The following is a 13173-nucleotide window of genomic DNA, read 5'->3' on the forward strand; positions in this document are numbered from 1 at the left end:
GAAACCTTTTTTTTTTGAACTGGTAATTACTATAACATATTAATATTTTCATGACATTTTTTAAATCTCAAGCACTTTCCCTTTATGCTCACCTCCCATCCTACTGCTCTCCCCTTCTGTAGACATTGGGCTGCAGCAGGGGACACAGTACAAGCCTGAGGGTGCAATCTGGCCCATTTAAGAAGAAAAAAAAGAGTAAAAAACTAATTAACATTTTTAAAAGATAGCAATATAGAAATAAAAACATAATTTTACTCTTTTTGGGTTGATGTCACATTCTATTTTTGCATGTATTCCCCAGTCCCACCCAACATCACCATCTCACAGTAGGGTCGGATGACCAAACCATCTTTTATGGCAAGTGCTGCACATCTGACAGCTGCTGCTCTGTGTTTCCAAACAGCGCAGTCTTGGGAATACTATTTCAGTTCACAGTTCTCTGAAAGAAAAACGAAAAGAGGATTTTAGTGTTGTATTAGTTCAACTGTAATATTAATTTTTTTTTTTTAAATAATGGTGACATTTAAATATTCAATATTATACATTTGGTCAGTGTATACCGGCTGCTAGTGTGTTTGGTGGTAGCGCTGGACCACATAGCTCTGGCTGTTTTATTTTTCAGTGTTCATGTAAAGAATGAATTGACTATAACAATCTCAGTTCAGGGGGTCCCCTAACTCACGTATTATTCAACTCAATCATCTCTTCATAAGAAGGTAAGAAGATGACATTGACCTGAGATTGTCAAGATGAACAAAAAACGTTTTGCACATACCAAAATATTGAATTCTAACAAAAAGAAACACCAACCTCTTTGATAAAAGTATAAGCACATAAGATATGTGAGTGTACATAATAAGTAAGTTGATTACTGATTATCAATTTAAAAAGAGAGTATGGTGTGAAAAACCTATATGAAATGGTAATGTGTTCATTTCTGTAGCACATTCTATGTCAAAGAAGAAAGTAGAAAAATCAAACAAAGCTGACGTGAAAACAATTAGTGTTTCGCTGACTAACCGTGTCCCCTGATCCCACCTTGCAGCCTTATTAACCTCGTCCCCTGCGGAGTTATTATATAGGATTAAACCAGAAGGGCGAATAATTAACAACATAGCAGCTCCATCAACTGAATCATCAAAAACATTTTGCAAACTCATCTAATGAGCCCTTTCTGTTGGATGTAATCTTAACAATGTTTTAAGAAAATGTGAATGTTCAGATAGCAGCCTTTTGGTCATCAATAGACTGACATGATGAAGAACTGAATGATCCATTAAACCACATCACAATGCATTTATTAATCAAATATTTATTCATTCATCATAACTCTCTAGTTTTACATTAAAAAAATAAATGAGTTGTTATTTAGTTTCTAGACCATCTTGTGGTAGATGCTTAAAAAAAGGTGACCACTTTTTCTTGGAGTCTAATGGAAATATTTCTAAACATTTGAAATGATCACGTGTTGAGCAGTTTACATAAAACATCTTACATAATGGGCCCACTTAAATCGTTGTTCTAACCCAACTAGTTCAAGAGGAGGAAATATAGTTTACACAGTGGCCTGAGAAACAGAACACATTTATATATACAGTACATTTATCAAAGATGCGAGAATCTTAACTCTTGTAAAATAAGTAATCAAGCACAGATGATGTTGTCAGGCTTGTAAGAAAAGTAACAAACAACCTTCTGATGTACATATTAAAACAATCAAAGTGTCCCTCATCACTGTGCAACATTTTCAATCCAATCCAACTTTATTTCAATAGCACATTTAAAAACAACAGAGTGGACCAAAGTGTATAAAAAGCAGCATAAATACATTTAGACAAAACCGATAGGACAAAAAAAACGAATGTAAAAGAACGAGACAATAAAACCATACTTATAGCCACAGACTGAAAAACTCTCATACACGATGTAAAAACATTTTAAAACACAACAAAATAGAAACCCCCAATTTAGAAAACAAAGACTGATACGACTTATACGTGGTCTGCAAAAGCACAGGAGAACAAGTCTTTAATTTTGAGCTATAACATTTGTTAGGGAATAATTATCCTTTACACCTAGACGCATCTAACCTTTTTGTCCTTTGACGTTTATGACCAACCCTGACGTCTGTTATCTCCCTTAAGGAGATGGGCTGTTCCCAGCTTATGACCGGTCAACTCTCGGCCACAAATGGTTTATGGTTGTGAGAACGCTGGAACACTTCCTTCTTTGTGTTTGTGGACTCCAAGGTGTGTAATCTTCGAGGCCATTAAGGGTCAGACAAATGATTCAGTGCCCCCAGATGTTTAGGCTATCTCAAATATGTTGATTACTCTCTGTAAACTAGTTAAAAGGTCTATCGAGAGAGAGGCTCTTCAGAATTGACGTGGCAACTCTCCCGTGCAGTCAGAACCTCTGGCTGTGTGAGTTGTGATGTGAATCCTCCGGCCGATACTCGTAATAAACCATCAGTGTTTGACATCAAAGCTCCAACTCTCCTCGTGTCTCTCTGAGTCCCGACTCTCCATTGCTGCAGAAGTTTCCCTTGCAATATTGTCATTTAAGATGTATAAAATGTCAGGCAGGTATCATTAGTTTTTCAGTAATATAGTTCTCTTGGTCCCACAGAAACAGGTTATTTAGTCTATTCTGCCTCATTTATGCTTTCCACCAATCTCTGGTTTCCTGTAAGCATGCTCCTGCTGTCTCCCCTCTCTTTCCCAAATGAACAGTCCAATCTCAGAGCACTTTTTAGCAGTTTACCTGATGAGTCACTTGAGAGCTCATTGGACACATTAAACAACAAACAACTGTAAAAAACCCAGCACCCTTGTTCTTCCAATAGCTTTTTTAATGAGTGGGTATAAGGACATTATGATGTGTTCATGTCCTTATTTCCAATCAGCCACAGCTGTATGAGGGAGGCATTACAGTTTTTCTCAATCGCTAAACCCACTTTTTAGAATCTAAATTCATTTCTTCAAAACAAGAGCATAGCCATCTAAACAGAAACACACTTGCCATAACTCTGAATATCTTTTGCAAAATGCACTTACATGACCAAAACTGAAAATACTGGTCACAAAAAAGAATAAGTCGATCGAAACAGAACAAATTGTCCTCTAATGAGACAAATGTGTTTTCATAACTGAAACTCCGGTCACCATAATAACCCATTCTACCATAACAATATACATTTCTTGCAAAGTGCTCTAAGGCACTCAAAACTAAAAATACCCCTTCCAAAACCAGATACCTTCTCCAAAAACAAACATTTGTCAGCTCATGAGAAGACTATTTGAACAGTCATTACTAAGTGGCACACTAAATACTGACTACAATCATCAATACACAAACCTCAAGCTATCGATATTGGAAACTGAACGGAAAACTGACAAGTTGGGAGAAACAAACTTACATATAGGAAAAACAGAGTCTTACTGTAACTATGCCATTGTTTTTATTGTCTCATTTTAAGAAGAGCACCGTAACAGAAACAAAAGACGAATAGCAATACACTGGAAAAAAATAACATGGGTAAATGATGTAAATCAGCAGTAAAGCAGAGAATGAGATCTATATAACTTTACTGATCTGCTCTTTGGCGTCTGTCTGGCCACATAGCCTCATCTACGTCACAGCGTATGTCTTCCCTTGCAAGGCAGCGTGGGAAATATCTCCTTGCGTGTCGACACCACCCTTGACAGGATTCCGCAGAGATGTCCCGACAGCCAGCATTCATTGCGTCCAAAAGGGGCATTCTGTCATGAGGATGATGGTCATAAACCTTCCATCTCCAGGCAGAGAAGAACTCCTCAATGGGGTTTAGAAATGGGGAGTATGGAGGGAGGAACTCCATGGCCATGTGTGGATGAGCCTCAAACCATGCCCTCACGTCACGAGAGTGGTGGAATGCCACATTGTCCCATATGACCACGTGAACCGACCTCACTTGATCCCTCTCTTCTGGTGGCACAAGTCCGTCATACAGGACATCCAGGAAGGCAAGGACACGTTGCGTGTTATATGCTCCCATTAAAGGGATGTGAGCAAGGACGCCTTGTGTCGAGATAGCCGCACACAATGTTATGTTTCCTCCCCTTTGGCCTGGAACAAAGACTGTCGCTCTTTGCCCAATAAGGTTCCTCCCACGTCTCCTCACTTTGGAGAGGTTGAAGCCTGCTTCATCCACATATACAAAAACATGTGGTAATGCATTGCCTTCCAGCTCCATCATTCGCTAAAGAAAATGAAACAAACAGAGGACCGTTTTACATTACTGTAAGCAGTCAGACATACTAAAAATATAGGCAAGCCATCAGTGTGATTGAGGTCCTTACCTGTACATACCGGTGCCTTAACTCCTTCACACGGTCAGAGTTGCGTTCAAAAGGAACCTTATAGATCTGTTTCATTCTGAGGTGTTGCCTCTTTAACACCCGGTCAATGGTTGCAACACTTATAGACTGAATGTTACTGAAGACATCCTGGTCTGCAATTATTCTGGCCTGAATCTCCCTTAAGCGGATTTCATTGTTGGCCACAACCATATCAACAATGGCAGACTCTTGTTCTGGAGTAAAGGCCTTTCGTCTGCCACCAGAGCGGGGTGCTCTTTCAGTTCTATCAATAAATATTTGAGAATGTTATGTACTGTAATATAAAAACAGTGATCGAAACCTACATCAAAATAGAAATGCATGAAGTGCTGTAAAAAAGGGTTACAGTAGCTTACCTATTTTCGTGCCTGAAGATCCTAATAATGGATGCCACTGTTGATCTCGGTATATTGGGCTGAACCCTTTGGCCAGCCTCACTGAGGGACATGCCATGGTTTATGACGTGGTCCACAATAGTTGCACGGGTGTTGTCCGAAACTACTGTTCGCATTGGTCCCCTTTCAACTCTTCCACCACGAATACGTACAGCCCTCCCTCTTCCTCTCTGAACATGAGGGTTCCCTCTTCCTCTCTGAACATCAGCTCTCCCTCTTCCTCTCTGAACATCAGCTCTCCCTCTTCCTCTCTGAACATCAGCCCTCCCTCTTCCTCGCTGAACAACAGGGTTCCTTCTTCCTCTCAGAGCTCCTCTACCTACTCGATCAGCCATTTTGTTTACACAAACATCTTACTGAAGTGAGGGAGGTCTTTTATAGGATTCTCACTAATTACAATTACTATAGGAAATTCATTGATGTCAGCTGTGAGCAATTCATTTACATGGAAGTGAAGTACTCAATTCACCCCAATACAAAAAAAAACATTTCTCAATGTGCAAAAAGGAAAAGACCACAATTACTGACTGTAAAAATGTTGTATCAGCTATAGCTAATCCTCCCCATATGAACATCTCAAAGAGCTATGCAAGTCATATCAACACTATTATAGCTTTACCGGCACCATTTAAAAAAATATTTTAAGTACAGTCATGCAAATTCTATCATGTAAATGTTTTCAATGTAACATCATTATTGTAAGGTATACAGTACATTCCATGGAGTTACCTTTTTCAATGGGCTGATTGACTGATAACAAGTGTTAATATTTTGCACATCAAGTGTCAATTAGTGTAGCTATGGTCTAAGTTTATGAGGAAGTGTTATCCACTGTGAGAAGATTATTTGTTGTTTTGTAGACATGAGTTACACAACAGATTTTTGATCTTTGTGTAGAGAATTGTAACTTCAGTTCGAGAATTGTGTGATCTGTTTTGCAAAACACTGCTTAGCATCTGCATTTTGTGTGATATCAATGAGAAATGGTATACTGTTGTAGAGAAATGGTTTTCTGTTTCGATGGCTGTGCTGTTGGTTTGATGAAAGGAATTTTGATTCTAAATAGTGGGTTTAGCGATTGAGAAAAACTGTAATGCCTTTGAGCTTAAACTGCTTAATTTCCACCCACTCCAATAATAGTTTCATCACAGTAAATGTAGGGCTGGTGCAAGTTCAATCAGTGAAAAACTGTTACCAGACCCAGCAAAGAGAGAGGAGAATAAAGAGTACTGCAACTTACTAATGAATTTAAACGTGTTATTCATGAAGAACAAAAACACCAAATGTAGCTGCAATTCAAAGCACAATGTTTACATCTGTGGTAAGTTCATGGACATATTGAGCACAATGATGTTCACAAAATATATGAACAAGAAAGAGCTGTGTGCAAAATATATACCAATCAATGTATCTAACTTTATATACTAATGGATTCAAATCAGTAATTTGCACGAAAATGTAATCAATATTTGAATATCATTTTTCTTTTATGGTTTTAGTTTTAAGCATTAGCTATACATGTAACGTAACACAAAGTTAAATAGATGACAAGCACTGAAGATGTATGTTTTGGAATGATGCATTATTTATGAAACCAGTATTCCAAATTATCTTGAATGTACTCGTCAATCTTTATCCAGCGGCCCTCATTTTCCTCTCAGGAGCGACTATTTACGCCTCACAGAAAGAAAAGGGACCCTCCATCAGCGTTGGAGTGTATTATAATGCATTTGAGCAATTATATAATCCAAATTACACATTACAGTTTTTCTCAATCGCTAGACCCACTATTTAGAATCAAAATTCCTTTCATCAAACCAACAGCACAGCCATCGAAACAGAAAACCATTTCTCTATAACAGTATATCATTTATCATTGATATCACACAAAATGCAGATGCTAAGCAGTGTTTTGCAAAACAGATCACACAATTCTCTAACTGAAGTTACAATTCTCTACACAAAGATCAAAAATCTTTTGTGTAACTCATGTCTACAAAACAAAAATAATCTTCTCACAGTGGATAACACTTCCTCATAAACTTAGACCATAGCTACACTAATTGACACTTGATGTGCAAAATATTAACACTTGTTATCAGTCAATCACCCCATTGAAAAAGGTAACTCCATGGAATGTACTGTATACCTTACAGTAATGATGTTACATTGAAAACATTTACATGATAGAATTTGCATGACTGTACTTAAAATATATTTTTTAATGGTGCCGGTAAAGCTATAATAGTGTTGATATGACTTGCATAGCTCTTTGAGATGTTCATATGGGGAGGATTAGCTATAGCTGATACAACATTTTTACAGTCAGTAATTGTGGTCTTTTCCTTTTTGCACATTGAGAAATGTTTTTTTTTGTATTGGGGTGAATTGAGTACTTCACTTCCATGTAAATGAATTGCTCACAGCTGACATCAATGAATTTCCTATAGTAATTGTAATTAGTGAGAATCCTATAAAAGACCTCCCTCACTTCAGTAAGATGTTTGTCAAGGGTGGTGTCGACACGCAAGGAGATATTTCCCACGCTGCCTTGCAAGGGAAGACATACGCTGTGACGTAGATGAGGCTATGTGGCCAGACAGACGGCAAAGAGCAGATCAGTAAAGCTATATAGATCTCATTGTCTGCTTTACTGCTGATTTACATCATTTTTTTTCCAGTGTATTGCTATTCATCTTTTGTTTCTGTTACGGTGCTCTACTGAAAATGAGTAATAAAAACAATGACATAGTTACAGTAACACACTGTTTTTCCTATATGTAAGTTTGTTTCTCCCAACTTGTCAGTTTTCCGTTCAGTTTCCAATATCGATAGCTTGAGGTTTGTGTATTGATGATTGTAGTCAGTATTTAGTGTGCCACTTAGTAATGACTGTTCAAATAGTCTTCTCATGAGCTGACAAATGTTTGTTTTTGGAGAAGGTATCTGGTTTTGGAAGGGGTATTTTTAGTTTTGAGTGCCTTAGAGCACTTTGCAAGAAATGTATATTGCTATGGTAGAATGGGTTATTATGGTGACCGGAGTTTCAGTTATGAAAACACATTTGTCTCATTAGAGGACAATTTGTTCTGTTTCGATCGACTTATTCTTTTTTGTGACCAGTATTTTCAGTTTTGGTCATGTAAGTGCATTTTGCAAAATATATTCAGAGTTATGGCAAGTGTGTTTCTGTTTAGATGGCTATGTTCTTGTTTTGAAGAAATTAATTTTGATTCTAAATAGTGGGTTTAGCGATTGAGAAAAACTGTAACAAAGAAGAGTGGCTTTTGTGATTCATGAATAATTCTCCTGAAGAGCAAAAAGGTTAAAAGCTGCAAGGCTGTAGGCCTTCATAACCTTTTATATTGAAAATAACAGGTCAGTTGGCTGAGACACGAACACAACAAAAACTCACACTAACATGTATTTTCTGGCTATATTTTCTACTTAAACAGGTCTTACAAAAAGGTCAATAGTTTCTCATTGTTACGGCTGCTGCCTTCCTGGTCGTCTGAGTGTTTTCAGCTGTGTGTTCTATGTAAATGAGCTGTGCGGTTGCCCTCCCGGCATTGGCTGCCATCTCCTGGTCCGCCCCTGAAGATTGCGATTGGAGCACACCGGGCCCGACGCACTCCAATCGCAGCGCACAGCCGGCGCACACCTGCTGGAGATTATTACAAAGCTTGGGGACAATCATCATTCTGGAGGCTCTGTAGCTGGACAGATGCCTCTCGCTACTTGCTCTGTGTTCTGGGGTTAAACTTGTGTGGTTAGTTAGAGTAGCTTAGTTAGTGTTTAGAGTAGTTAGGATTCTGTGACGGTTGCCTTTAGTTTAGCTGTGTTTTTGTATAGATTCTCTGTGTTAGTTGTACCACTTTTAGAGTGAGGTTTTGTTTCGTTCTTTATTTAGTATAGCAGGGCCGTGGGAAGTAGGGGTGCTGAGGGTGCTGCAGCACCCCCTGATGGAGGACAGGGAATCTGCACGTCCACAAGATTAAATGGAAATATAATACAAAAAACGAATTTTCAGCCCTGATGTAACAACATTCATAATTAAGTAAAGATAACACCCTTTTCACCCCGGTTACAGTTTCCATTTGCCCTGTGCGATGAAAGTGGGGGATGTTGGCTTATCAGGCGCCCGCAGCTCACACACAGAGAGAGAGAGCGAGAGAGATACCGGCGGGGATTTTTGTTAGCTTCTGCTGCGCTAACGGATAAAAGAAGTGGAGGGAGAGTCCTCTCCAGACGGACTGAGAGGCTCAGTGAGGTAAAGGACTGAGTGTTTAGATAGTTCACTTTAGTCTAAGTTATCTCAGAGGGTCTCAAACGGTTTGTTAACAATTTATGTAAACAAATATTCCCAAGGCACACCTTTTATAATTATTGGGATAAATAAAAACAAGTTTGAAATCATTCCAGTGCATACTATAGGACAGTAAACCAGAAATATTGTTTAAATCTGGAGAGATTAAAGAATATACATAAATAAATAAATGTTAACTGGTAAAATAAGAAATAAATTAACAACAAAAATAAAATAAGTTACATTTACTTGTTATTGGCTATGTTAGGTTATTGGTTATGTCCACATACTTATTTGATTATTAAAATGTAAACCGATCTTTTCGATATGGGTGTTTAGAGATGTACCCCTTAGATCTAGTCTCTGGCAATTCAGCTCAAAGTGCACCAGATTGAAGCATTTTACTTTATAATGTTGAAAAGAAATCTTCCACCCTGACCCCCCTAGAGGATGTGATCCCCACAGCACCCCCCATTTGAAACATGTTCCCACGGCTATGTAGTATAGTATTTATTTTCCCTGTATGTCTTTAGACTCCTTTCTTAGAGTCCTCCTTTTGTTTGGTTATTTGTCAACCGGTGCCCTTTTGGCCCTTTTGTTTGTTTCAGGCTGCTTGCCTGCCATTTTGTTTACAGCTGTTTTAAATAAACGCTTATAATTAATACCAATTACATACTGGTGTGTGTTGCATTCCTCTTCCCCTAGTTGGGACGTAACACTCATCAATATCCACATATGCTATGTGTCAATTATACACAGATGTAACGGTGTTCTTTACCCAAAGAGAAAGACATGCATATGGTTTTGTTTAAATGCTTTAACCTCTGTATGTGTCAAATGTTGGAAAAAAGTTTCTATGGAAGCCCAAGATTGAATTATGACCCTTAACCAGTCTTACAAAATAAAGGAAAATGGTATACAAATGATTGTTCTGTAAGCTTAAGAGTACATGTGGGTCAAAAGGGTCATCAGGAGGTGGGCGTCATCTCAATACCTGGTGCTTCTTGAGTTGGGCCTACAACAAATATTCATAAAGTCCCTTCATGCATGGTCCATGAACCATCCACCATCTCTACCAGCACCCGCAGACTAAACAAAATCAAAAAGAGGTCTATAATGTCAAGACCATTTTCTGCTAAACACTGAAAGTCAAACAAACAAGGAGAAATAATAACCCTCAGCTATCTTATTTTTGGCAAGGAAAAAACTTGTAAGGCGACCAACATGTCTGGCTAACTAGCATGCCTAATGAGCAAACAATGTTGTACAGACACCTCAGCTTGTCAATCAATAAACCAAACACTTATGTCAAACATCATTAGCATACACTTTTGTTTTCACAATTAGCCAACAACACAGGTACATGTTGGTCCAACAGCCTGCCATGCTAGCATTTAGTCATCAGCAGCATGCCACTCAATCCACCAAACAAATCAAGCAGACATCTCAGCAAGCAAAACACCAAACACATTGCAGAGCACATACACGTTATATGTTTTTACTTACCTATTTTTGTCTTTCACCCTTATTCTAAACCTCAGACAATCACTGGATCTGGCTGCAGAGTTGGCCATGTTATTCACTTCCTGCCTTTTGGCTTCACCCTCTTAGATCTATAATCAGTCAAAATTAAAACAAATAAAAACTACAGCCAAACTCCATTGGGATGACTGGGTTTTCAGCCACGTATCTCCTCCTCTCCTTTATAAAGCAATGCTTTTGACTATAACATTTATTTTTTACAAAAACACAAGATCAGGTCTTAGATAAGTGGCAGTTGTCTCCTTAGGGAAATATACATCATGGCTGTTCAAAATGACCTTTTTCCTTTTTTAAAAGAAAATATTCTCTTGTTTTCATTTAGCTTTCAATGAGTGAATTGCCAAATACACTTCAGCATGTCTTGAAATGTAACACCCATATTAAAGACTTGTTTTAAACCCTTTCAAACATAAATATTATGTCCCAACACACTCACTGGCCCTGATTTTCCAGTTTTAAATGCCATTTTCTTAATGTCTTTCATTTTTTGTAAAGCACTTTGAATTGCCTTGTGTTGAAAAGTGCTATATAAATAAACTTGCCTTGCCTTGCCTTGCCTTCCATATGTGCAGGCTCGGTACAAGTTACCCATTTGAAAGATACCTGTTCTGCGATGTCCCCATGTCTGCCTGAGACTGATATCCTGTCTCCCTTGGGTTTTACTTCCTCCACTATACTGCTATATCCCTAGACCCTGAAAGTATAAACTCCAGTCTTAATCTCCTTTGTTAAACTAATATCAAAGGAGTGTGGTGAAATGTCTTTCACCACACTCCTTTCTAACGGAATGAGGTAGGAATTAAACGTACCAAAGAAGATACCAGACCTATAAACTGGTGAGGATTTCTTCTTGGTGATCACAGCAGCCCAGTGGCGGTTCCACGGGGTGGCAGCCACCACCTCAGAAAAATGCCTTGCCACCCTAGTTACCACCCCAGTTGGCAGCTTTGTTTTGAAAGAAAAGTTGTAGCTCATCGGACATTTATGAGAGAAAATCTCTAATTTCCCAGTGCAAGTGAATGCAGCACAAGACGCGAGCCTTTTAACCCCTCCCCCGGCCCTAGTGCCAGCGTGGAAATATGATTACCGGCGATTTCATTTCGGCACGGCGCCAAACGAGAAGCATTCGTATCCAAGTAGACGGAAGGAATGAGGTATTTGCGGTCTACTATGACAGAGAAGAGACTGTCAAGTTTGGCTGTACTCAGCATTGAATCAAAACGCACTAAAGCTTTGGATCTTAATCAGTTTGTGAGGCGTTTTGCTGAACAAATGGTAATCGCCGCATTCAGCTGTTATAGGCATGCCAACTTGATGCTCTGCACACGGATGACTCCATGAGCATAAAAAACTGTTAAGATGATGACCTTACGTGTGTATACAATTGTTCTTCTTTGAGGGGGTCTGCCCCCAAAAACAGTTTTAAGTCCTGAGAAAGTCAAATAAGACGGTGTGTAAAACTACACTGCCCAGCCAAAATAAAGTAACCACTTTGATCTAACTAGGCCGGTAATTCCACTGGATAATAACTGCAGCGATGTGTTTTAGCTGAATACACGTTTTTTTTTAACCCTAACTGATGCAGTTAGTCACTTCTTTAATGTTTGTTCTTTCTGATGTAAAGTCAAGGTTGTAACTGTTTGCAATGAAGTTGTGGGGCGCTGAACTGTTCTTTTGATTCTTTTGATATATGATAGTAACTTGTCTTTCAAATTTGAAGGAGGGTGAGCAAGTATCTTGAGGAACATTCATCATTAACTCCTCCAAAAATATATAGTTTATTTAATAATAACACTGAATGTGAATCATAACAGTGATTGACAGCTGTTAGGAATAATATGATTGTTAATAGTATCATATTAATTCAGACAAACATAGATGACAGTTAATTAATGTAGTTATTGCAGCAGTCTGCATAGATTTGGTACTCCTGCTGTTCTAAGAGTGAGACAAACTTATTCAGTTATTGTTCAGTTAAAATTCATTAAATTATGTCTGCCACCTTATATACTTCTATTTAAGGCTTTACTGATGTGCCACACTAATGTCACCTAATGTCATTGAGTTAAAATATTAATTGTTGGGTAAATATTTTCCAAGGTCCATAACTTTGACGCAGTTTATCAGTTGAAACTGTCCTGACTGAGCACAGGTACCTGTAACCCTAGCTGCTGTGCTCTCAGTGTTCTGTCTCCCTGTTCCTGCCTGTTAGCGTCAGCTGATAGAGGTGTTATGATTCTATCTTGTTATGCAGCATGTTGATTGTTCTCTCTGAACTAGCTAAATACATGGGTCTGGGCTAGAGTTCTTCAGATTTGACGTGGCAACTCTACCGTGAAGTCAGAACCTCTGGCTCTTGGACTTGTGATGTGAATTCTCTGGCCGAAGCTCCTAAATAAACCATCAGTGTTTGACATTAAAGCTCCTGCTCTTCCCGTGTCTCCTTCATGAGTCGGTGACTCCCACTGCAGAATTTCCCCCACATTAATATTGTGGCTTTCCAAGTTAACATTGATTGATATGACTGCGATTAAATCAGCATATACTTCTG

General features: G+C 38.5%; 1 protein-coding gene across 1 annotated transcript; it reads right to left on the reverse strand.

The window, feature by feature from the left end:
• Nucleotides 1–2973: 2973 nt before the first annotated feature.
• Nucleotides 2974–5865, reverse strand: LOC307024762 (uncharacterized protein). Its single transcript, XM_079659153.1, has 3 exons — nucleotides 4736–5865; nucleotides 4341–4623; nucleotides 2974–4240 (listed from the first exon to the last, which is right to left on the reverse strand). The coding sequence occupies exons 1-3, from the start codon at nucleotides 5107–5109 to the stop codon at nucleotides 3587–3589; spliced, it is 1311 nt and encodes a 436-aa protein (XP_079515279.1). The 5' UTR covers nucleotides 5110–5865; the 3' UTR covers nucleotides 2974–3586.
• Nucleotides 5866–13173: the final 7308 nt, after the last annotated feature.

Source organism: Notothenia rossii (assembly GCF_949606895.1).
Source record: "Notothenia rossii genome assembly, chromosome: 11".
NCBI classification, from domain to species: domain Eukaryota; kingdom Metazoa; phylum Chordata; class Actinopteri; order Perciformes; family Nototheniidae; genus Notothenia; species Notothenia rossii.

What these genes read in the sequence shown, in the direction of transcription:
- LOC307024762 (XM_079659153.1), bottom strand. Translation starts at nt 5,109, where the DNA reads ATGGCTGATCGAGTAGGTAGAGGAGCTCTGAGAGGAAGAAGGAACCCT. An exon ending in ATCTTCAGGCACGAAAATAG is followed by an intron (nt 4,624 to 4,735) that starts GTAAGCTACTGT and finishes ATTTATTGATAG; the next exon opens with AACTGAAAGAGCACCCCGCT. An exon ending in TAAGGCACCGGTATGTACAG is followed by an intron (nt 4,241 to 4,340) that starts GTAAGGACCTCA and finishes CATTTTCTTTAG; the next exon opens with CGAATGATGGAGCTGGAAGG.